This window comes from Erythrolamprus reginae, chromosome 3 (assembly GCF_031021105.1).
Source record: "Erythrolamprus reginae isolate rEryReg1 chromosome 3, rEryReg1.hap1, whole genome shotgun sequence".
Lineage (NCBI taxonomy): Eukaryota > Metazoa > Chordata > Lepidosauria > Squamata > Dipsadidae > Erythrolamprus > Erythrolamprus reginae.
The window spans coordinates 72,841,207-72,867,729 of record NC_091952.1 but is presented as its reverse complement, the minus strand read 5'-3'; the positions used below and the strand labels follow the sequence as shown (position 1 = coordinate 72,867,729).

General features: G+C 36.9%; 2 protein-coding genes across 5 annotated transcripts; one reads left to right on the top strand and one right to left on the bottom strand.

Annotated features, from left to right (window-relative positions):
* Positions 1 to 2,628: 2,628 nt before the first annotated feature.
* Positions 2,629 to 22,348, top strand: EFCAB14 (EF-hand calcium binding domain 14). Of its 4 annotated transcripts, none has more exons than XM_070745841.1 (11): positions 2,629 to 3,172; positions 6,174 to 6,322; positions 8,631 to 8,776; positions 9,763 to 9,861; positions 11,543 to 11,653; positions 12,295 to 12,330; positions 14,631 to 14,822; positions 14,927 to 15,007; positions 15,448 to 15,553; positions 17,050 to 17,178; positions 18,366 to 22,348. In XM_070745841.1, the coding sequence occupies exons 1-11, from the start codon at positions 2,937 to 2,939 to the stop codon at positions 18,539 to 18,541; spliced, it is 1,461 nt and encodes a 486-aa protein (XP_070601942.1). In that variant the 5' UTR covers positions 2,629 to 2,936; the 3' UTR covers positions 18,542 to 22,348. The 4 variants fall into 4 exon arrangements, with proteins under 4 accessions (XP_070601942.1, XP_070601940.1, XP_070601941.1 ...); XM_070745839.1 differs by having other exon boundaries at positions 12,229 to 12,330; XM_070745840.1 differs by having other exon boundaries at positions 2,658 to 3,172; positions 17,047 to 17,178.
* Positions 22,349 to 22,617: 269 nt separating this feature from the next.
* Positions 22,618 to 26,140, bottom strand: TEX38 (testis expressed 38). Its single transcript, XM_070745837.1, has 2 exons — positions 26,044 to 26,140; positions 22,618 to 23,157 (listed from the first exon to the last, which is right to left on the bottom strand). Exons 1-2 carry the CDS (start codon positions 26,060 to 26,062, stop codon positions 22,661 to 22,663), a joined length of 516 nt encoding a protein of 171 aa, XP_070601938.1. The 5' UTR covers positions 26,063 to 26,140; the 3' UTR covers positions 22,618 to 22,660.
* Positions 26,141 to 26,523: the final 383 nt, after the last annotated feature.

Sequence of the window (26,523 nt, the reverse complement as noted above, 5' to 3'; positions counted from 1 at the left end):
ATATAGATGATACAAATAGGAGAGAAACATTAGGACAGGGGATGGTAGGCACACTAGTGCACTTATGCACACCCCTTACTGACCTCTTAGAAATCGGATGAGGTCAACACTCAGAGGTCTAAACTTATTGTACAAACAAACAAATTGAAGTTCAACACAAAAAAGTAGGATCCTACACCTAGGTAAGAAAAAACCGAAACACACATACAAACTGGGTGAAAACATGCTCAACAGCAGTGAATGTGAGAGAGATCTTGGAGTCTTAGTAGACAACAAACTAAACATGAGCCAACAATATGCAGTAGCAGCTAAAAAAGCCAACACAATCTTGAGCTGCATAAATAGAGGAATGCACTCCAAGACAAGGGAGGTGCTAATATCACTCTACAATACCCTAGTTAGACCACATCTAGAGTACTGCATTCAGTTTTGGTCACCACACTACAAAAGAGACATTGATAGTAAAAAGTGCAGAAGAGTGATAATAATAAGTGATACTAAAAAGTGTACCAGAATGATAAAGGAACTAGAAACTAAAACATACGAGGAAAGGTTGCAGGAATTGGGCATGGATAGTCTAGCAAAGAGGAGGTCCATGGGGGACATGATAGCAGTCTTCAAATGCTTGAGGGGCTGCCCCAGGGAGGAGGGGATCACATTATTTTCCAAAGCACCAGAGAGCCAGAAAAGGAGCAATGGTTGGAAGCTGTCCAAGGAGAGATTCAACCTGGAAATAAGGAGGAACTTTCTGATGGTAAGAGCGATCAACCAGTGGAACGGCTTGCCCGCAGAGGTGGTGAACGCTCCAACACTAATGACTTTCAAGAAAAGACTGGACTGCTATTGGACTAGTGCAGGGGTAAGCAAAAATGGCTCTTCTATGACTTATGGACTTCAACTCCCAGAATTTTTGAGCCAATCATGCTAGCTCAGGAATTCTGGGAGTTTGAAGTCCATGTCATAGAAGAGCCAACTTTGCCTACCCCTGGACTAGTGTGATGTAGGGTCTCGTGCACCAGCAGAGGGTTGGACTAGGTAACCTGCAAGATCCCTTCCAACTCTAATAATAAAATAAAAAATAAAATAAAAAAATTAGAGCAATTAGGTCTCAGGCCCCTGGCCAACGAAATGAGATACTGTATATGGATTATATAGATTGAACTGGTATGATTATTTTGTATTGGATTTTTTAGACTGTAATTTTAAATTTAATTAGATTTTCCTTTGTATTGTATTGCCATATTATATGCTGTGAATGGCCCGGAGTCCTCGGAGGAGGGCGGCATACAAATCTAATTAATAAAATAAATAAATAGGAAGCTCCATATCCACACCCGTCCCTGTTAAAAGCGGTGTCCCCCAAGGTAGCGTACTGGGACCTACACTCTTGATTCTCTACATTAACGACCTTTGCAATCTCATCACAAGCAACTGTGTTCTTTTTGCAGACGATGTAAAACTCTTCAACATCACTTATAACACAACTACTCTACAAAAAGCCATAGACTAGGTTTCTGACTGGTCCAACACATGGCAACTCCAAATCTCAACCAGCAAGTGCTCTGTCCTACACATTGGCAAAAAGAATCAGAACTTCAAATACAAACTTAATAAACAAATTATCACAGATAATCCCCACTCGGTCAAGGACCTCGGGATACTAATAATTAAAGATCTAAGTGCCAAAGCCCACTGCAACAACATCGCTAAGAAGGCCTCAAGAGTTGTTAATCTAATCCTACATAGCTTCTGCTCTGGCAATCTCACACTATTTACCAGAGCTTACAAAACTTTCGCCAGACCCATCCTCGAATACAGCTCATCTGTTTGGAACCCATATTGCATCTCAGACATTAACACCCTTGAAAATGTTCAAAGATACTTCACAAGAAGAGCCCTTCATTCCTCCACTCGAAACAGAATACCCTACGAAACTAGACTCACAATCCTGGGTCTTGAAAGCTTAGAACTACCATGCCTTAAACATGATCTAAGTATTGCCCACAAGATCATATGCTGCAATGTCCTGCCTGTCAAAGACTACTTCAGCTTCAACCACAACAACACTAGAGCACAGAACTGATTCAAGCTTAATATTAACCGCTCCAAACATGACTGTAAAAAATATGACTTTAGTAATCGGGTTGTCGAAGCGTGGAACTCCTTACTGGACTCTATAGTATCAACCCCTAACCCCCAACATTTTACCCTTCGATTATCCACGGCTGACCTCTCCAGATTCCTAAGAGGTCAGTAAGGGGCGTACATAAGCGCACTAGAGTGCCTTCCGTCCCCTGTCCTATAGTCTCTCCTATATCTCGTATTTCTTCTCTACTATATCCTCTATAACCTTCATTGTGTATTATTGTATATTGGACAAAATAAATAAATAAATAAAAATAAATAAAATATATAAATAAATCCTAACCCCTTTAATTGCTTAATTTATTTACAGTCCTCGCTGTGGACGGGCATGAACCGGTTCCCCGGATGTACATGTCACTAGCCAATTGAAAAAAAAAAAAAGCCTAACAGCCCTATAGGGAAGAAGGCAGAGCTAAGAAAAACAATCCTTTCATCCAATAGGAGGAGGGGATACTGGCCTACGAGCAAAACCCTCCAATCGGTGCCTCCGGTGCTGGCGACTAATGGCTCCCACTCTCGGGTCGGCGAGGAGCAGGAGGAAACGATGTTCTTCCCACGGCCATGGCCGGGGATCCTGCGGCGGCAGCTGAAGCCGGTGGGAGGAAGATTCTTCGGCCACGACGACATCGCCGAAGCCTAAGAGACCCGGCCCGGCCTTCTTGAGACGCCCGTCTGGTGAGCGGTGAACGTCGGAAACGCTGAAGCTGGCAAGCCGGGGCCCCGAGTTAGGAGCCTCTCCTGCGCTGCGGAGCTCGGCTCCCCCGAGCCTCGCCCCGGCTCAGCAGAAGAGGATGAAAAAACGCAAGGAGCTCAACGCGCTCATAGGCCTCGGCGGGGGGAACGGCGACCGGGGAAGCGGCAGCGGCGGCGGCAGCGGCCGGCTCAAAAAGAAGCACCCCCGGAAAGGCTCCGCCTCGGGTCACCGGCTGCTCCGCACCGAGTCCGCCGAGAGCTTCACCAGCAGCTCCTCAGATCCGGATTACGGCGACAGATTCGGACTGCAGGTCTCCCGCGCCCGCTTTTCTAAGTGAGATCCAGGGAGAAGGGGAGGGAGGTGGCTGGGGAAGCCGGGATGGATAGGCAGGGGACGGGAACCGAGGCTGGTCTGGGACTGGGAGTGAGGAGGGGAGGTTGGGGGTCAAGATGTTTAAGAATGGAAAAGGATGGGGCGCTTTATGGAGGGGGAAGAGACAGACACTGAACGGTTGCAACTTATACAGGTAGTCCTCGACTTACAACAGTCCATTTATTATTATTTTATTAATTGGATTTCTATGTTGCCCCTCTCCAAGGACTCGGGGTGGCTCACAACATATAATAAACAATATACAATATCTAGGATCCAATTAATTAATTAAAAATACAAAAACCCCAAAAGCAAAAAAACCCAATCCTTCCATTCACTTAACATTCTCAACACATTCATTGGTCAGGGGGCAAGAATCTAATGGCTCCAAGCATGGTGGCATAAATGAGTCTTCAGACTCTTACAGAAGGTGAGGAGAGTGGTGGCAGTATGAATCTCTGGGGGGAGCTGATACCCCCACAGAGAAGGCTCTCCCTTAGGTCCCGCCAAGCGACATTTTCTAGTTGATGGAATCTGGAGAAGGCTGACTGTGGGATCTGACGGGTCGCTGGGATTCATACAGCAGAAGGTGGTCTCGGAGGTGACTTAGTGACCGAAGTTTATTTATTTATTTATTTCTCCGTGGACTTGAGGTGGCTCACAACATTTCAATAATTAAATAGTGTACAATAATACAATTGGATCCAATTAATACAGATAGTTGATCTAAAACATTATAAAAAGCTAAACATCAACAATCATTCATTCAAGTACAAACCATGCATACTAGACATTCAGTGGCCAGAGGCTGGGATCTAATGACCCCAAGCCTAACGGCATAAATAAGTTTTCAAATTCTTATGAAAGGAAATTCTTATTTACTGGTCGTACTTATATGCTGTCCAACTCCCAATGGACTCTGGGTGGCTTCCAACAAGTAAAACCATGTTTAAAAGCAGCATAAAAACATTAATTGAAAACCCCACTAAAACATACATACTCTCATTGTCACTTTTAGCTGGATCCTAGGTGGTATCTCATTTGATCAATGGCCTGCCGGAAGAGCCAGGTCTTTACAGCTTTGTGGAAGGCTGTCAAGGTGAGGAGGATATGAATCTCTGGAGGCAGTTGGTTCCATAGAGCGGGAGACGCCATAGAGAAGGCCCTTCCCCATGTACCTGCCAGCCGACATTGTTTGGCTGACAGGACCCAGAGAAGGCCGACTCTGTGGGCTCTTATTGGTCACTGGGAGGTATGCGGCAGAAGGCAGTCCCAAAGATACCTTACAACAGCACTGAAAAATGTGACTGATGGCCCCTTTTCACCCTTACGATCTTTGCAGCATCCCAATAACGATCGCTGACTCACATTTATGATGGTTGCAGTGTCCTGGTATCAAAAGTGATCAACTTTTGCAACCTCCTGAGAAGCAAAGTCGTTGGGAGGAAAAGCCAGATTCACTTAACAACCGGGTTACTAATTTTAACCACGGCAGCGATTCAACCAAACCAATGTGGCAAGAGAAGTCGTAAATTGAGGCAAAACCCACATAACAAAATTCTCACTTAACGACATAGATTTGGGGCTCAGTTGTTTGTGGTTGTAGGTTGAGGACTACCTAATCGACTCAGAATTTTGTAGAAGCTGAGGTAACAGGTATTGAGAAATACGGTTGGGTTTGGAATGAATAAAAATCAGAAAATAGCAATTGGAATAACAATATAATTAGCGTGGCCTTCAATCTGTTGCTCTCAATATGTGTTGGATTGTAATTCCATCACTTCAGCTGTTGGCTGCTTATGATTGATGGTAGTTGTAATCATAATTCATTTGGAGAACATCAAATTGCCTGAGCACAACTGGAACTGAAAATGATTGCTCCTGGGGTATTACTACAGTGACAACAACACAGTGTGGAGGATTAGTCTTCCCTGGTTTAAGTACCTTGGGTGTGTTACTTGTACACAACTTGTCCTGGTGTTGTTTTTGTGCTCTGCTTAATGGTGTAGGTATGGGAAAGAATGATGTTGTCATTCTTTCTACTTGAGTATTGTCAATTTGCAGAAATTACACTGTTAATTTGATTCCATAATATAATTTTGGTTGGAGTAGTACATAAACATATATCAAAGCATAATATGGTTTTATTGGCATTTGTTGTACATTTGTTTTCCTTTCTAATGTTTCTATATATACTGCTCAAAAAAATAAAGGGAACACTCAAATAACACAGCCTACATCTGAATGAATGAAACATTCTCATTGAATACTTTGTTCTGTACAAAGTTGAATGTGCACAACAGCATGTGAAATTGATTATCGATCAGTGTTGCTTTCTGAGTGGACAGTTTGATTTCACAGAAGTTTGATTTACTTGGAATTATATTGTGTTGTTTAAGTGTTCCCTTTATTTTTTTTTTTGAGCAGTGTATATTCCTGTGAGATAAGGTACTTTTTTCTTGGACTTTGGTTTAACATGTTCAACTTCGCATTTCAATCTCAGGCTTGATCTACAATATCACTATTTATTCTTCTGACTTCTATGCATAATTTTATATGCTTCAGTCATATCACCATTTTAAAGCTATCCTAAATATTGTAGCCTTTTCTTTTATAGATGTTACATATGCTTGATCATTTTGGTTGCATCATCATCATCATCATTATTATTATTATTATTATTATTATTATTATTTGCTGTGTTATATTTTTCAAGTACTGTTACCAGAACTAAACTTACTATTTCAGATGTAGAAATGCCATATATTTAAGGACAATACAATATTGGCAGTTCTGTTTTTATTCCTAATTTTTCATAGTAGAATTTCATATTTGGTATAGTACAAATATACAGAGTTTAAAAAACACAATTGCTTCCTACATTGAATTTATTAAGGTATAGGTTTAATGTAATATTTAGCTCTGTTACTCTAAATGCTAATTTAAAATGTTTTTAATGTAGGGGTGACTACCTGCGATGCTGCAAACTCTGCTGCCCGTTATGTACTTTTGTCATCCTGGCTGCTTGTGTGGTGGCCTGTGTTGGATTGGTATGGATGCAAGTTGCTCTCAAAGAAGATCTGGATGGATTAAAGGAAAGATTTAGAACCAGTAAGTTCAAATCTCAAATATTTGCCATCTCTATGGAGAAAGATGTTTACGGGGAAGAAATTAGTATGTAGTTTTCCTTTAGCTAGCATGCACTATGGGGCAAAAATCACATGTTCCCATTTTCTTAAGAATATTTTACCAAAATCAAAAATAAATATCCTCAGTTTTGTTTTAAATTGATAGGTGGTATGTTTAGGCAAACTTTCTTTTTTATAGAACATAGTGCTGTATAAAGCAAGTAAAGAATGAATGGATGTTCATTTCAGAGAGCAGGAATATTTTATAGTTTCAAAATTCGAAACAACTACTTCAGAAATAGCTGCATCTGCCTCAGTTATAATAGATAACCTCTGCACCAGGGAGACCCTAAATGCTGTCCTATCTTACATTCTGCAGATTTTATATTTCAGTTCAGGTAGTTATCGACATACAACCACAATTGAGGCCAATGTTTTTGCTTTTAACTGAGAAATTTTTAAAGTTCATTTAACCCTTTTTAATCACCTTTCTTGCCTCCATTATTAAGTGAATCACTGCAGTTGATGTCAGTCACCTGGTTGTTAAATAAATCTGGCTTCTCCATTGACTTTGCTTGTCGGTTGCAAAAGGAGATGACATGACCTTTTCTTGGGACACAGCAATAGTCATAAATAGGAATCAGTTGCCAAGCATCTGAATTTTGATGACACGATGATAGGATTGCAATAAAGGTCTTAGAGTCCATTGGAGTTGGACGGCACATAAATCTTGCTATATATAAATCTTCCTTGCTTAACTGTGATAAATGATCACAAGTCACTTTTTCAGTGCTGTTGTAACTTTGGACAGTCACTAAATGAATATAAGTCAAGGATTATCTGTATTGTCAGTTTTTTCTTGTTCTTCTCCCTCCACTTTTGTGTGTTAAAATATTTCCTGATGAAAATATTGAAAGCTTCTGCTTTTTTTTTTGACCTTTGGGTTGATGTAATTAACATCTTTTATGATTAGATTTTGAAATTAAGAAGCAAAGAATGTAAAGGACCTTGGAGTAGTCCACCTTCCTGCCCAGTAAAGGAATGTATTATTACAGCATCTGTGATTGATGGCCATCTCTTCTCTGTTTAAGTAATTCCAGCCAATGAGAATCACCTAAAGCAGTTTATTCAGTTGTTGAACTGCTATTGGAATCTTAGTAATGTCATTCATACTTACGAAAACAATGTTCTCCTTCTGTAGAGAGTTGGTGGTCATATCATACTTAATCACAAGAACTCAATAGCATAATAATTGTTTTTATTTGCTAATGCTAGTATTTGTGATTAATGGGATGATTAACAGACCTTCCATTTGTGGGTTCGTTTATTATTAATACGTCTAAACAATGGTGGCTTTTTTTTTTTTTTGCAAAACTGCAGAAAATAGAGTCTTAAACATACAGAAAAACAGCACATGCTTACTCAATGTAATCAAATATTTTGGGATCAATTTTAAGGCATATTTATGACAATTAGATTGCAATCTGTAATAATGAAAGTTAAAAAGTTTTAAGCCTAAAAGCTTATTGATTTGCTAGTTTACAACAGCTTGCTTCTATTATCGGTGTACAAGATTTAAAACTCATTCTTACTAGCAAAGAAAGAGAAAAACTTTCTTCTGGCTTCCCTGCTAACCTCTTCCTGCAAGTTTCCCACAAGCAAAATAAATGGAGAAGCCGGTAGGAAGGGAGGAAGGAAAGAAGGTTATCTGATGCTACATACCAACTTCCCACATGGAAACTCGATGAGTTGCTCCCACTCCACAATTGTTTTGCCCATCTATGGTCTTTGTTGCTTTCTTTAAATAAGGAAATATCTTTGAAAGGATGACCCAATAGATCACAGTGTCTTGTGTTGTACTGTTTTTTTTAAAAAATGAGTACAATAAATGCACTGGGAAATGTACTTGAGACCTGGAAGAAAAGGTTTGTTGTTTATTTGAATTATACTCTGTTTTTCAACTTTGGCAAGTTTCTAAGACAAAGCAGAATCTCTCCAGAATCTAAAGAATTTTAAGTATCAAATTAATATAATAATAAACTAGAGATGCTTCTAAATACAAGACAATGGAGAACAAATGCAATTCCCATAATTTGGGAACAGTGCAGGAGAACAGGTTCTTCGGCATATAATGATAATGATAATGGGCCTCTAGGAACTGGAATATCTCCAAAAGAATTTATGCATATTCATAATGAGAGTCATAGTCTCTTAGATATTCAGGATTAGAACTTGAAAGAAATTATGTTCATGTTTTCAGATTCATTGAAGTGTTTAATGTTCTATTTTAGTGGAATCTAATCATAAAAACTCATTTCAAGAAATTCCCAGAATGACTGAAGACCTCCTTAACAAAGAAAAAGAATTGGAAAAAATTAAGAATGGAGATTTGGGGATAAACAAAATATGGATAAACATCACTGAAATAAACAGACAGGTAAAGTGAAGAAGCATTTGTTCAAGTAAAGTTGTATCAAAAATAGTGTTCAATAGCACTTTTAATCACTCAATTTAATCAGTTCATATTTACATTCTACTGAACATTTTTTAGAATTCTTTATTGGCCAAGTGTGATTAGACACAAGGAATTTGTCCCTGGTGCTTAAGCTCTCAGTGTACATACAACAATAATGATAGATCATTATCATAGTCATTGTAAAAATACATTAGTCATAAAACATTAGCTACAACACTTAGTGATAGTCATAGATACTAAATAAGCAATCAACATAAATCATTCTAAAATACTGAGTAAACAATATTAAATCTTAAGATACAAGCAACAAAGTTATAGTCATAAGATAAGGCAAATGGAAAGATGAGAATAATGATGGTACTACTGCCTTTCTAGATAATTTGACAGAGTGGGAATTTGTTGTTTAGCAGAGGGATGGCATGGGTGGAAAACTCCTTATGACTACCATAGTTGTTCTGATGTGCAGTGCTCTATAGCGTCATTTTGAGGGTAGAAGTTGAAACAGTTTATGTCCAGGATGTGGGCCACTGTGTGACACAGAATGCTGGACTCGATGGGCTTTGGCCTGATTCAGCATTTCTCTTATGTTCCCTATGTGAGGGGTCTATAGATATTTTCACAACCGTCTTTCTGGCCCATTCAATATGCCTCAAAGGAAAGCAGATTGGTAGCAATGTTTTTTTTTGCAGTTCTAATTATCAGTTGAAGTCTATGTCTTGATTGGTTGCAGTACCCAACCAGACAGTTACAGAGGTGCAGATGACAATATAATTCCTCTGTAGAACTGTATCAGTTAGCATCTGTAATTCAGGTTTGTTCCTTTGAGTCGATCTTAAGTCCTGGTAATTCAACAGTAACACATTCATAACATGGTCTTAGGGTGAACCTTTACAAGAGAAAAGATAAAAAGCTGTCCCGTAAAGTCATTCTTTCATTTGTGATTACAGGTATCTTCATTGATGACGACAATAAATCATCTCAAAACAAATATTAAATCTGCTTCTGATTTAATTAATCTTCCTGTTACAGTGGAAGAGCTTCAGAAAGTATGTATTATATTTAATACTAATCTATCTTTAGAATTTTTTGTGCTATAGATATGTTGACAAGTACAGAGCTTTTCATTGTGACCTTCCTTCCTAATAGGAACTATATTTTATTGCTTTCTTAATCCCTCTTTATTTGAAAATGTATGAAGAAACATAAAAACATATTTGTAAAACTATTCCAGTTCATGTGACCAGGCCAGTGCTTCTCAATTATTTTCTGTTACGTTCCGCCACCCCAGGAAGAAGTAAACAATCCGCACCCTCCCCCCAACTCTCCGATCTGAGCCCAATGGAATTTTAATGTTAATATTTATTATTTTACATATTATAAACTGCAAGCAAACTATTGGCTGGGGAAGGCTGCTCTACCCAATTACATGGGATTAAATCAAACTGAACTCAATAGAGCCTGTTTTCGGTTAGGCAAGCATTGACTACTGTGGTTAGGGCTCTCTTTTGACACGAGGCCTGGGCAGCTTAAGTTCATGGCTACCGCAGCACCCACCAAAAACAACAAGAACCGATGCAGCTGCCCTGCCCAACCTGGCCACTTTCTCTTCCGAGCTCGGAGCAGCATGCAACTGGGAAAACACTCCTCATCTGGGGGAATCAATCGAGCGGGACCATGCATGTTCCCTGGGGTCACACAACCACCACCCCCCCCGGGAGGGCATGCCCCATTTTTTGAGAAGGACTGGACTAGACCATGAAAATGATATATTTCACCAATGATACAAATCATATGTAAGAAGAATATAGGTGACAATTAGTAATGGTGATTTCAGTGTCTTTTCTGTGCCTTTATTGAGGCCCACTTGTAAAATTTGGCATAATAAGTACCGTATTCAGAATTGTTGTCCTTATATGCTTACAGCCAATATTATGTTGTCTTACCTGGAAGTAAGTTTCTTTTTCTATATGTAAGCTAAGTGCAATACTATTTCCAGCACATTTTTTATTTTTCCTATGATCCAGAAAGTAGCTTTCATCATACTTTGTGATCAGATATTAGAACTGATAATACTAGACGTTTGTGGTTTTTAAACACTTTTACAAATATCTGTTTGCATGTTTTCCTCCAAATATGAAAACAGTTTATCGTAGGATATATTTTTTCTTGAATATACAAGCACGTAGAATGCTAATGCAGGTGAAACCTTCATGTGTATATGACAATTGATTGATTGATTGATTGATTGATTGCATTTATATGCTGCTCACTCAAAACGGATTCTGAGTGGCTAATAACAAGTATAAATACAATATAAGTAAAAACCCAATTTTAAAAAATCACTAAAATCACATGTATTATAAAACCATAGTTGCAACAATCAGTCTTAATTAATATAAATGATGATGTCTGGTTGTGTAGTATACACTATAACATATACTTTAGCTTTGATATGTAAATGGTTTCAATGGAGCAATACAAAGTGACTTATTTTATCCACAATCTGATTTCATGTTCTTCAAATGTGATCTGAGTTCCCAGTTAAATATATCCAGGAAAATAAAATTGTTATTTATACTGCAATAAATGAGATTTGTTAATGTATATTCTTTGTGTTTAATTTAACCAATTAAAATAATTTCTCTTTGGAGTAAACACATTTGAATTTCAATTAGTTGAGCAATGAATGTCTGATGCTAAATGATTTGCTGTTGGTTTTTTTCCTAGAGTGTCGCCACTATAGGTAGCACAGTAACTAGTGTTCATCATGATGTTGAGGCCATGCAAGCAGCAATTGAAGAACAAAAGAAGACTCTAGAAACTCTCCAAAAAGAAATAGTAAGGATATATAGAAATTTTACAAGAATACATTCTGTAGCACATCTGATAAGAATTTCAGATTTGGTATGCAATTTAAAAATATAAGTGGCTGAAGCTTTTCTCCCATCCCCCCTATTTTCTTATTTAAAATCCCCTATGGACTTATTAAGAGAAAACAATGTTTATAGTTTACCATTTTAAGTGGAATATATTTTATGTTCTTATAAGTTTGTTAAACCTTTATTAGGACTTAGAACCAATTTAAATTGGTAAAGTTTATATTAACCAGATTTGCAGATATTGATTCTTTATGCAAATGGAAACATTTTAATGTTAACATCACATTTTAGGCAGTTAATTATTCAGACACTTCACTTTTCTAGCTATAACTCTGCTTCATATTCTTCCTACATAGAAACCTTACATTCAAATTTAATGTCAATATTTTATGGCTGCTCTAAAAAGGTTTACTTAGTCTTCTTTTTGCTTTCTTTTCCTTCAGTTATTTGTGGAATGTAAGTAAGTGTTATGATTTATGGGTTATGCATATTCAAATAATAATTGGTTTGAACACATATCTTAATATATTTCAGATTGAACACACAGAAGATATTAGACAAAAGCATTTACCTTCCTTTTCCTCCTCTTCTGTCCCCCAGATAAATGAAAAGAATATGACGAACATTTGTAAACAGGTGCTGCTTTTTTTTGCTTTTAAAAGCTTTGAAAATCACGGTTTCAAAACATGTTATGTAAAAATAAAGCCAGGGTAACTTTGCATTGTTACATTCCTTAGTATTATTTTGGAGCACAAATGTTGATATTTATAGTGCCTCTGTTGCTGTTGTTTCAAATGCATCTATCATATAATCGTTGAGAGTAGTTGCAATATGATAATGACTTAGGCTTTGCTTCCACAATAGAAAAAAGATGCAGTTCCTATAAAAGCAATTATTCAATGTTTAAACACTTCCCAGTACAGTATATGATAGTTACTTAATTGGTTCCCCTATCTTCCTGTTAGCCCCCTGACATAGAGTGGGTAGTTTAGAATTCTTTTTTGGCCAAGTGTGATTAAAAACACAATGAATTTGTCCCCATTGCATAAGCTCTCAGTGTACAACAATAGAGATACTGTAGATCATTACCATAGTCATTGTAATAATATCTTCGGAGAGGAGCGGCATAGAAATCTAATAAATAATAATAATAATAATAATAATAATAATAATAATAATATATTCATAATAGAATATTAGATACAACACTTAGTGATAGTCATGAATATTAAATAAGCAATAAACATAAATCATACTAGGATACTAAGTAAACAATATAAATTGTAAGATACACAACAAAGTTATAGTCATAAGGAGATAGGTAATAGGGAAGATGAGAATAATGATGGTAATATGACCTTTCTAGCTAGTTTGACAGTGTTGTGGGAGTTAGTTGTTTAGCAGAGGGATGGCTGGGTTGGGGAGGGACTGTCCTTGTGTCTAGTTGTTAGGATGTGCAATGCCCTATAGCGTCATTTTGAGGGTAGAAGTTAAAATTGTTTATTGCAAGCATGTGTTGGGGGTCTGTAGATATGCTCACAGCCCTTTTTCTGGTTTGTGCAGTATACAGGTCCCCAATGCAAGGCAGATTGGTAGCAATGTTTTTTTTTCTGCAGTTCTAATTTAAGTTTAATAATTTAAATACCAAGAAAAAAATTGTTCATAAAACCTCAATGACATTCTAATACTTGTCATTGAACACATTTCCATTGCTAAGCATGAGTTAAATGAGTTTTGTCCCATTTTACGACTTTCTTGCCAAGTTAATCACTATAGTTGTTAAATTAGTAAGATGGTTGTTAGGTGAATCTGGCTTCCCCATTGACTTTGCTTCTCAGAAGATTGCAAAAGGCACTGCAACCATCATAAATATACATTGGTACCTCTCTCTCTCTCTCTCTCCCCTCTCTCTCTCTCTCTCTCTCTCTCCCTCTCTCTCTCTCTATATATATATATATCTATCATCTATCCACCTATTGCCGCCCCGAGTATTCGGAGAGGGGCGGCATACAAATCTAATAAATTATTATTATTATTATTATTATTATCATCATCATCATCATCATATTATCATCTATTATAATCTATCATTTATTTCTGTCTGTCTGTCTCTACCTACGCCTCTACCTACGAACTTTTCTACATAAGAATCAAGTGTTCAAGATTTTTTTGCCTCTTCTGAAGAACCATTTTCCACTTACAAACCCGAGCTTCCGAAACTGTACCCAGCTAAGGGAGGGAGAAGCCTCCATGGGGCCTATCTAGGAATCTCCTGGGAGGAAACGGGGCCAGAAAAGGTGGGGATAAGCCTCCATGGGGCATCTCTAGGAATCTTCTGGGAGGAAACAGCGGGAAAAGGCAGGGAGAAGCCTCCTTGGGGCCTCTAGGAATCTCCTGGGAGGAAACAGAGCCGGAAAAGGTGGGGAGAAGCCTCCATGGGGCCTCTCTAGGAATCTCCTGGGAGAAAACAGGGCCTCCACCCTCCCTGTGGTTTCCCCAATCACACGCATTATTTGCTTTTACATTGATTCCTATGGGAAAAATTGCTTGTTCTTACAAAGTTTTCTACTTAAGAACCTGGTCACGGAACAAATTCATTTTGTAAGTAGAGGTATTACTATATGCCAGTTGCCAAGGGTCTGGATTTTGATCATGTGACCATGGGGATGCCACAAGGTCATAAGTGTGAAGGACAGTCATCAATCATTTTTCCTCTGGTACCATTATAACTTTGAACAGTCACTAAATGGTTATAGTAACTCGAGGGCTAATTGCATATTCCTTCTGTACCCAGTTTGTTCTGTTGAAACTTGAGAAGGCTACAGAGAATAGTTCACAGTGTACTAGATTCATTAAGATTATATTCTACTTATTTTCAACAATTTTGTTGCACTGCTTTTATATTCAAGTAATCAAATTGTTTTTCTGTTAAACAGGACAACCAATATCTACATATCTCTCTAGAAGAAATGAACTCTACCCTAATGCTACATCAGAAATTAAATGATTTAAAATTTTTCAATCTGGATTCCACAGTCACCAATCTAAGCTGGAAAATTACTTCCTTAGAAAATCATATGTTCGTTGTGAATAAACCAGAAAACAGAAATAACCTTACCTTTACTATGGTAAGCGTCTAACAATTTTGGGAATTTAACACTTGCAATATGTTACCATGTTATCAGGCTAGTAAGCCACAAGCAAAGCACATGCATTATATTGTCTCTTGCAGGTGAGTAACCTAACTACCTCGCTAAATATGGAAAATGAATCAAGAAATGAAACTACTGCTGAAAAAGTAGAAAATATGAAGGTATGTTTTGGGGAACCATAGTGAAGATTTTTTTTTTTTTAGAGCCCCTTAAATTGTCTTCTTGACTTTGAGGGTAACAAGGGCAAGGTAACCAACTCAAGCAAAATGACAGAACAATTGAGGTTCATAGCCAAAATACATACTATTAGTTTATTCAGCTTATAGGTAGAACAATTACTTGGTATGACAATACCTGAAATTAATTATTCTTCATAAGAATTAAGATAAAATTCCTGCTGGGTTTTGACTTTGCCAATTCCCTTTTCAACTTAGATAGTTCTGAAACCATCAAAATTAAGAGTATTTGCAGTTGCTATATTCTCATAGGAAAAATATACTTGCTGGAAACATATACTACATAATATACTTTGTATTACATGCAATCAAAGTAGAACAAACAGGGCTTCATTAAAGTTTTTTTTTAAATTGGTAATCTACAGAAAATAGAAAATGGAGAATCTCAGGTATCCAAACTAAGAGAAAAGCTGCAGTTGATGAATGCTCTGTCAAGCAAATCAGATAGTGAACGATCTGAAGCACTTAAAGGTAAACATCTCATGTCATTTTGCATATTGTATTAGAATATCAAGCTAAATTCATTTTATCATGCTTTAATTACTAACTTACTTTAATTGTTATCTGTTTCCCAATGCATATTGGAAAGCATGGAGGTCTATTTACTGATTTCAAGCTTCTAAACTAAATCTTTTAGTGAGCATCTTTTATAGAATTGAGCATCATTTTCAGCAGTTATATGTTTATCAGTTTCCACTTGGGGCCACCCTTGAAGAACCTAGTGGTAGTAGAATGCAACTGACTGGTGCTGCTAGTATAAATCACATTACCCATTTCCGCATGATCTGTACTGATTATTATCACCTTTAACATCCTTCCTATATATGGTTTGGAGTATCTATCCCAGATGGAGTCTAAGTCACCTAAGGTAGACCTACTGAGAGTTCCCATTTATCATGAGCTACAGCAGGATGGAAATTACAATGGATATAGAAAGTTTACACACTCCTGTTAAAATTCCAGGGTTTTGAGATGTAAAAAAAATCAGATCAAGATGAATCACTTCAGGTTTTTTTCCAACTTTAACATATAGTTCGATTACTGCAACGCTCTCTACATGGGCTGCCTTTGAAAAGTGTTCGGAGACTTCAGATCGTGCAGAATGCGGCCACGAGAGCCATCGTGGGGCTTCCTAGATTCGCCCATGTTTCTACAACTCTCTGTGGCCTGCACTGGTTGCCGATCAGTTTCCGATCACAATCCGAAGTGTTGGTTATGATCTTTAAAGCCCTACATGGCATTGGACCAGAATACCTCTGGAACTGCCTACTACCGCACGAATCCCAGCGACCGATAAGGTCCCACAGAGTTGGCCTTCTCCGGGTCCTGTCGACTAAACAATGTTGTTTGGTGGGTCCCAGGGGAAGAGCCTTCTCTGTGGCAGTCACGGCCCTCTGGCATCAACTCCCCCCCCCCTGGAGATCAGAACTGCCCCCACCCTCCTTGTCTTTCACAAATTTCTCAAGATCCACCTATATCGCCAGGCATGGGGGAACTGAGACACCCAGGCCTTTTATATTTTATGTTTGGTATGTATGTGCTATTTGGTTTTAAATGATAGGATTTTATATGTCTTTTTCTCTTTTAATATTAGATTTGTTCCACTGTAACATTGTTTTTATTATTGTTGTGAGCCGCCCCGAATCTTTGGAGAGGGGTGGCATACAAATCTAATAAATTATTATTATTATTATTAACTGTACAATTCAATTGAAAAAGAAACTGAAATTTATGATCTGATTAAAAAAATACATAATAGATCTGGCCTTTAAATCTCCAGAAGGCAGTCACTCTACATGTTTATTATTTACTGTAGTATGAGTGAAAGTAGAATTTTTTTTAAATCTGCTAAGACTGCTTGTGTTTATACCATCTAAACAAAATACCCCTCCCCTATCTTGATGCATAATATTTGCTATTATCAAATAAGGAAAAGAAATGACTGCTTTAAAATTATTTGACAGTAGAAAATTCACAGAGCTTCACATCAGAGCCTACAAAACTTCCAAGAATTTCTTCAAGATCACTTGGCAATAATGTTGAGAGAAGTCGACACCCAAGAAGCTTATCCTTACCTGGAATATCCAACATAGAAGGTAAAGTTGATGTTTTTAGACATGGAAACAGAACCCATGTTTTGTGTGCAAAGGATTCTGCAAATTAATAAATTTGGATCTATAGATGTCATAGAGTTGTCTTTACAAATTTAAGTTGGGAATCCACATTTAGAAATGGCAAAATAAATGAATATATATGTGTTTATTTATGATGGTAAATATTTGATTGTATATATCTTTTTGAGATGAGATAAATAGCTGCTAGTTTCAGTGGGATGAGCAGGGTTGAGATTACAGAGAAATACTTAATCCTATCATCAGATCGTGCAGAATGCGGCCACGAGAGCCATCGTGGGGCTTCCTAGATTCGCCCACGTTTCTACAACTCTCTGTGGCCTGCACTGGTTGCCGATCAGTTTCCGATCACAATCCGAAGTGCTGTATTGTTAGTCACAATAGCTTCAAAAATGTCTGTTTAGATCATGTTAACAAAAAGGGTGAGTCCAATCTTTTGCAGTATCCCCATTTCCTAATTATCCCTTGATTTTCTTAAATATCTTGTATTGGGTTCTTACCATAGGTTATCCAATTAAAAATATTAAAGTAATGACAGAAATATTCTGAACGTGGCTAAAATGTACAAAAATAATATAAAATGGGTTCTTATACTACAGTCCACTCTGAATATTTGAAGCAGATAATCAATTATATTGAGACAGTTAACATATACTGTATTAATAGTTAGCCATTATCTCTTTCCAAATGCTTAGTGTTGCTTTTGCTAGTTTAATGCATACATGTGGCATATCATTATTGATTTGGAGTCGACTCGGACATAATGATTTTCCATAATTTAATAAACGAAAATGAGGTTGCTTTCTGATTTCATACCATTTCTTTTTCCATTATAAAGCAATGCTGACTTTTTTTGTGATTTTAATCAACCACGATAGTTTTATATCTCCTAGACATAATGAAAGTAGTGTTTGTCTAGTAAGTGTATATTTAACTACATTTTCTGAATTGCAGATGAATGAACAACCCTAATTAAATAAGCCATGGTAGAAATATCAGCGCAAGAAAGTAACAAAACTGAGTTTGAGGGACATGCCACTATTATTGGCACAATAGTTATTTCTTAAGCACAGTTGCAGATCACAGAATGTTTGGGGTGACTGAATTCTGAAAAGATCTTGAACATTTTTAATATTTTTTTTCCCTTGCAGAGCTTCAAAATTTATTCAGGACTTCTAGCCAAGGCACTCATGGCACGTTATCATATGAGGACCTGGAAAACCTGGTTGGATCCACAATGGATGATCCACTGAGTTTTCAGGAATTTGATGAAAATGGAGATGGAAGATATTCTATATCAGAACTGAAAGTAGCATTGGGTCTATAGTATCTTTGCTTATAAACACAGTATTGAAGGACTAGAGTAGCTATTATTATTATTATTATTTTTAAACCAACTGAATAAGTAAAAGCTACTTATAGCACTTTCCCCAGTGATCTACTAGTCTTTGAAGTTAATTTAGTATATCAATTGACACCTTTTAAATTTTCTGTTCTTTGGAAAATAGTGAAAAAGCTTTTATATTTTTATCTGTTGTAACATAAGATATGTTAATCCCCTGAAAGTTTTTCCAACTTTTGAGGCCCTGAACCAGGGGTAAATAGCCATGCCTAAGTCTGTTTATGCAAACAGGGCCTGTTAATAGCAAATACGTTATTGCATTGGTTTGGATTCCCGCACAACTAGGGACATTTTATTTGTCCTGGATCACAGTCCCAGGATTGCATTGCATTGAATTGAATAGTTGTAATGAAAATGATAATTGCACCTTATGAAGAATTTTATCTCAGAGTTCTTATTTCCCTTATGAGGGAAGCTCATCTTCAAGTTAAAGTGTGTGTATATATTGACAAACTTGATTTTATATTTCAAATTTGCCTTAAATTAGCTGCACTTTAGAATAAAATATAAAAATCTGATTTGCAGGATGGGATTCTTCCATTTGTAAATATTTAAACTAAAATAACTTATACATATTTGGGTCTACTTTTCATCAAAAGTAATCAATGTTCCAGTTTGTATTAAGTAAAATGCGACAATAGAAAACATTTCTTCTTTCTAGGAATTACTGACACTCCTTTCCTATATTTGTTTGTAAATCACTGGAAAGTTTTGTGCTCTTCAAGAACTAACTTTTATGCCACACCCTAAAGGATACTTCAGTTCTTGAAATTAAGATAAAAAGCATTCTGAGAAACAGATTGTAACAATAATTTCTTCTGATTTTAAACAGATCACAGATTCATTGTTATTTTCAGTTATAATAATTTTATGAAAAAGGATACCTGCTGGAAACACTGCAATATTTATTTCAGTTTTTCTCATTGTATTGATGATACTTTATTCAATTAATTTTCCCCAATTTAACACAAGATTAAAAGGTTAGCATAAAAAAGTTTTAATGGTTGTTAGCATAGTTAATATTATCAGTAATTAGAATGAGGTGATAAAGGACCAAATTTATATTTTGTACTAACTACATCTTTGCGTTTTTGCTCCAGTTGTCTGATTTAACATTAATTCCAATGTGAGATTCAACTGGATTGTGGCATGGATGTGCGATTTTTTTCCACATTATAATTACATCATCTGCTTCTTAAATTGCAGTTTGAGAAAGATTTCCACTAGGAGTACAGAATCTTCCAATGTACTATGGCCTATCAAGATTAGTAAGCTTTTGCCTTATTAAAAAACAACAACATATGTGTTTGTGAATGTGAAGTCACTTTTGATGATGTGGCATGAGCTATAAACTTTGAAATTCAAAGCATTTTAAGCTGCTGTAATTTTTGTTGTTATTGAAAACATCAGGTGTTATCAGGCAAACAAATGGTAGGATTTCATTTAGTAAGTAACCTCGGATAAATATTATTCTCTGTATAAACCAAACACAGGAAGATTTTCTAATGTGCCACTATTACTGTAAAGCTATTTTAAAAGGATATGTTTAGAATGCTGTCATAGTTGGCTTTTTTTAGAGCTTTTAGTTTAGCAAATTTTAAGTTCTCAGGAATTTTCATTGCCCATCACAAAATCCAGGCTTCTTGGGAGAATAATGGCAGTGGTTTCTATCAAAGTACGGTACTGAGCACTGGTGTACTGGAATATGATGTAAACAGATGCCTTCCAAAAAAATTAATGAACAGTTTTTTGAAAACCAGATTTCCTTATCTAGATAATTATCCAGAATGCAAATTGTTTCCTTAAGTTTATATGTTAGCTATACCCATTAAAACTCAAAATTCATATTGCAAAGTAACTGAACACCAGTATTCTTTCGGATAAAATTAGTTTTATATGCTTTGTGTATAAAACCTATTGACCAAATAAAGCAATAACAATTAAATATAGCAGTATTTGTATGTGTGTATGTCATACGATTGTATAGCAAAATATTGAAGGTATTTTTTAAAGGTGACTTGTTATGATCCGTATGAAAAAATGACTTTTAATCTCAGTATTATCATGAGCACTTTTAGGGATTGTTTTCAGATTCATTTTTTGTTGTAAGAGAAATCTCAGTCCAAAATTTCCGATCCAATTTAGAAGCTGCAGTCATAATCTTCATTAACTCAATACTGGGCCGTAAGAGAAATATGTATTTGAAATCTATCCTACATTAAAGGAATGCTTTGATTAGAAAAATATTATTTAAGGTTAATTCATACTTTATGTTACAGAGCAGGAAAGAAGGTATATGTTATCACTTGAATGACTGCTGAGGATCCTTAGCATACCAGCATTTTCTCATTCCTCATGTGTGTATGTCACCACTAAGAAAAAAAGCATTCATATTAGGCAAATTTAGGGACATGAAGTGATGAAATGTCTAAACTCTGAAGTGCAAAAGCTTGCAAATTTTCCTTTCGTAAGCCTTTTAGAAAGCTAACTCTTCAAATTCGCAATATTTGTGCATTTAGAAGTAAATTTATGCATATTATCAGGAAAGCAAAATAAATACACTGTATGGCAATCCAAGTACTATAAATTGGTTTAAATAGCACATTCTTTGAAATTATTTCAGGTTAATTTAACAATGTGCACAATAGCTGTACATCAGAATTGATTTGAAATGGAATATGCAGCATTCTTCCCATAGCTGAGCCTGCTTTTTAGGGAAGGTTATGTAAGATAGAGTAATGGGAATTAGCTAAACCACTGGTCAGAATCCTAGCATTTTCCCCATTTTAGCTTCATCATCCTCAAGGCATAATATCTTCTGAACTAATGCCACAAGTCATATGTCTATCCATCAGCCATGCTGAGTAGGACAGCTTGTGTTAGAAAAACACAAGTTGGAAATGTTCGTGTGGATATTAATCTACAGGTTTTTTTCAGTGTTCATCTTCATAGATGCCCATGAAATCAACTCATCTCTTTAGATTGGTAATAACAGGCAGCTTCAAATGACTGTTGTACATTGAAATGCTTCCAGTGAACATATTATTTTAAAAATTAGGTTATTCAGGTATTTCACAAATTAGGGACATTCAGAATAGAAAGAACAGGGACAGGGTAACGTAACAGTGGAATGTATTGTATCTTTTGTGATTGCACAAAAAATTCTAGTGCCACTTACAAAGTTAAAATTACTTGATTGCAGATTGTTTTTTTGTTCAGATAATCATATGAAAAGAATTAGTAAAATTAAGAAAAGGATAGTTTATTTGTATGGACAACCATAACATTGTAAAGAAAAAAATTCTTAAGGGTTTTGAAAGATCAAAATCTGTTCCCCTTGTACAGGAAGGTTAGCTCTACAAAACTGCTTTTTATGCTATTAAAAATAAGTCTTGAATTTATATCTCCAGAGTGAAAATTATGTCCTTTTGAATATGAATAACTAATCTGATCTTTAAAACAATTTTCTTATGAATCATAATGTTCGTCTATGGAATTTGTTCTTTAGGATTTGTATTGGAATCCACTGCACTGAAAGTACACTGGTTTTACATTGTATGAAAGTAATTGATTTGCATTGTCCTACTTAAACTAATTGAATTGGTTTATAAAATTGGGCCTCACAAATGTGCAAAAGCTGTAATGGAGTGGATGAAAGCTGGAATTAGCTGTTGCATTTTGCACCTATTATGCATTGTGAATGTCAAATCTAAATAAAATAGTTTGTTTTGAGTCTGACAGTTATTTTATTTCATCTTGAAAAATATGCCATTTAATATTGAGCTCTTTGGGCAATTGGGATGAAATACAGATTCGGAAATCTTGGAAGAAGCAGATACTTCAGTTTCATGATATATGAAAGGACTCTGAACAAAATTTAATTTTCAAGGAAATTAATTTCTTTCTACATTAGCTGTTGAAGGCAAATTGTCTTCCTGGTATAAAAACAGTGCTTGAATGAAAACAGAAATAGTTTGAAACTGATCTTTAATTGAGTTGTAACTGAGACCACATAAGTATATTCCCCATTTGTGACATTGACTGCTAAGCAGAAATCCTGCTACCGATACTGTATGGATCAGTTTTGAAGATGGCTGGGTTTAGAGGTGAGCTGAATGGTGAACTTTCTGTTGGAATGGCAGAGCAAGGGTAAGAAGCTGAATGCGCAAGCAGTGGTGGCAAGTGAGAGAGCGCACAAACACACACAACCTCTTGAAATACCGGTTTGTATGGAGCTGAATCTGGAAGTGGAGAGGTAGAATTGTCATTGATCTCCACCATATTCTCACTGGGCAAGTGCATGCTTTGTGGCTCTGGGATGTCATCAGGATTGCAGATGGCTGCATTTGTTCTAGGCTGGGCTTCCTTATCAGCTCTGTGAGCCAGTGCATGTTGAAAATAAGACTCTGCTTTCAGCTGTTTCATCCAGACTTTTGCACGACGTTTTTGAAGGATTTGTTTTCGCCACTGAAGGAGCAGCATGCATGTGAACACCAAGATGTAGCAGAAAGCTAAGCTTCCAAAATACACTGGCAGCAAACCTGTAGATAGATCATAAAGTAAAATTCAGAAGAGAATTTGGTTACATATGTAATCTGAGTGTTACTATTCTTGCAGGAAGTTGTGAAACCATTTCAAACTGTCAAAAAAACAGAAAACCCAACACCATCCCCAAAACATCAATAGAATACTGTTTTCGTTATTTTCATGAAGGGAAGAATTTGATAGAGAGGAATTAATAAAATTATTGCTTGGAATTAAGGGATTCAAGCTGTGATTTAAAAGAATAGTTTAAAATGGTCTTGTATAGATATTTTTCAGATATTTTTTTTTAGCATATAGCTCTATATCCCAAATCTAGTTCAGATAGAATGGTAATGTTATATTTAATTTTTAAAAAGTTGTCTTCTAATCTAAATAATTTAAAAACTATAATTCATTATTTTAAAATTAAATTATTTTAAAAATAAATATTCTAACAATTTGAGAACTGAAGATTTAAAATAGCAGAATTCTATAGAAGTCTATAGCCAGCAAAGGTTTAATACCCTAATTCTGTGATGGCGAACCTATGGCACAGGTGGCACAGCTAATGTATTGGAGGGCATGCGAGATTTTGCCATGTTTCAACTCCACATGCGTGTGCTGGCCAGCTGATTTTTGGCCTTGGGAAAGGCCATTTTGTCCTCCGCTTCAGGGAAGCTTCCCTGAAGGCTGCAGGCAAAAAAAAATCCCCCAACAGACAAACCAGATGTTCGGGAAAAAACACTTCCAATTTGCCATTGTGCTGGGTTTTTTTGCACTTTGGAGGGTTCAGAGAAAGTTCCTAAAGCCCCAGAGTGTAAAAAACAACACAATAGGCAAACTGAAAATGCGTTTTCCGAACTCCCGGTTTGCCCGTTGTGCTGTTTTATGCACTCCGGAGCTTCAGGAAGCTTCTCTCAACCTTCCAGATCGCAAAAAATAGCACACTGGAAAACTGGAAGTATGTTTTCCTGAATGTCCAGTTTGCCTGTTTGGGCATTTTTTTTTCACCTACCAGGCTTCAGAAAGGCCTGTGCGCATACGCAGGGGGTAGCATGCAGTGTTGTGCGCATGTATGTGGCGGGAGGGAAGGCGTGTGGGGCATGCAGACATGCTAGCGCACCCACCCACCCCCTTTTTTTGGCCCACAAACCAAAAAAGGTTCACCATCACTGCTCTAAGCATAAAAGAAAAAGAAACTAAAAAGGGATATTTGGAGCTAGATTATTGCCATGGAAAAGGTCTTGTCCTGCATTTCCTTTTCAAACTATCAGCAAGGCTATCTGTAAAGATACTTGTATAGATACACCCTATACATTAAGTGCTGAAGGTTTTCAGGTAAAAATTGCTTGAATGTCCCAGAAATAAACCAACGTTAGAGGAATTATACAAGTGAGTGCTCACGGTACACCCTTGGAAACAATCTGGTTGCCCTATTTTATATTAATTACCGGTATATCCAAACATAGATCAAGGCAGCTTTATGTGATGTGCATTGCCGTTATCTGAACAAAAGGTAACCATGGTGTTCTGTCGGGCTCTCTGATAGGAGCCTCCCGAAAATTCAAGGATACAAATTTCAGACACACACACACACGTTTGAAAATTCAACACAATGTTCTTTATCACAAAAGTCAAAATAAACTAAGCACTCTTTTTGTATTGCAAAGAGCACTCTTCCCAAAACAACCAGGTAGTCTGTACAATTTCCCTTAAGCAGTCATTAAGTACCTAGCCTGCAGCTGGGGAGAAACTTCACACCCCTTCTTCTTCCAACGAAGGGAGACACACACACACACTGCTCTGCTTTGGTTTCAAAGGCGTGAAAAAGCAACAAAGTCCAGCACACAAGATTCCTGACGAAACTGTAACAAATATTCTTCCACAATGGCCAAACCCACATGCTGCTATTTATAGCAGCAACCCTAATTACTGGACTCCCACCCAAACACAGGTGGCCTCCCGTATTTCCTGTAATATGTTCTTACTTGGTCTCTTCTACACATAATTCTGCACTTGCATGGATCCAAAATGTCATCATCCGAAGCTATAGAAGATAAGGAAGATTGACTGCCTTGGCTGTGTGCCAAGCCCTCCTCTGCCGAGTCACTCCCACCTTCTTCTTCATCCGAGGAAACTAAACTCTGATCTGATTCTGTCGGCAATAACACAGGCCTGTGACATGTTGAATTTCCCCCTGCATCCACCTCCCCATTCCCTGGGGCAGGAGCTGGGCCAGAGCCAACCACAACACATGGATTATTGGCTGAGCTGCCTTTATATCAAAAAGTGATATGTTCTTACTACAGCAGAATCAGATCTAGGTCAAAACAGCCAACTCCAAAGGGAGCAGCTCCCCAGTCATATAAAGAAAAATGTCCTTTCCCAACAGCCAGTCCAAAATCAACTAATTAGTCAATTAATCGTTAGTCATTTTGACTAATGACTCTGCATTCATGTATTTTAGGTTTTTTTTTAAATATGCTATATGTGCAGGGGTAGGCTGCTGCCCAGACTGGGGGTGGGGGAATGCAGTGGGGTAGCGAAAATGGAGCTCCACCCCAGATCACCCAATTTACACTGAAATATATTGAAAGAAAATGCAGGGCGTCCTGCATAAGCCACGCCCACAGTGTGGCGGTAAAAATTTTGGTAGCCCTTCACTGTACATGTGGTTTATTTGATTTTGTTCTGCAGACACAATCGACATAATTATAGTTGTAGTTTGTAAATTGTGTTTTAATCTGAGCGTTAGTTAAAAGACCATAATTAAAAGAGATCAGGCACGGCACTGTATGTACACTGTGTCAATTGCTTGCAGCTGGGTCATTCACCTAGCTTTCCAGTAATAAAAAAATAAACCTGCAAATGTTTAGTTCAGAGAAAGACACTGGGCTACTTACCACTAGGGATAATCATCATTTACTGTAAGTTTGGATTTAATCATGCCTTTATGCGAAGACAATGAAGCCGCTCTCTTTTCAGGAGGGAGAAAACCAAAGTAGTTGAATCTAATTCTAATGGAAAGGAACAGAAGAGAACATCGCATTCCAAAGCTTATGGTGAGACAATGGTCACCTGGAGACCATATTGAGGGCCCAAGAATGTACATTCTACTGTCACACCCAGTTGAAATCTCTACTTTCCTGGAACGTAGGTGAAAGGGCTTTTAAGTCAACAAAGCAATACTATATAGGAATGGAGAGACTTTCTAGAAACCTTTGCCTTCTTTTTCAAGATAAGGAAATGCTTGATAGCCCATACTTCTCTTATGCAATCCAACAAGCTACAGGCTGACTTTTCTCTGTGTTTTATTTTTTCTTTCTTTCAAAAAGTGTTGTTTGTGGTGCCTTTCTCCACATTGTTCTGTAGGAATATTAACC

Coding starts and splice junctions, on each gene's coding strand:
- EFCAB14 (XM_070745838.1), top strand. CDS start 2,937: ATGAAAAAACGCAAGGAGCTCAACGCGCTCATAGGCCTCGGCGGGGGG. Junction 9,862..11,542: donor CAGTGGAAGAGCTTCAGAAA/GTATGTATTATA, acceptor TTTTTTTCCTAG/AGTGTCGCCACTATAGGTAG. Junction 15,554..17,046: donor ACGATCTGAAGCACTTAAAG/GTAAACATCTCA, acceptor ATTATTTGACAG/TAGAAAATTCACAGAGCTTC.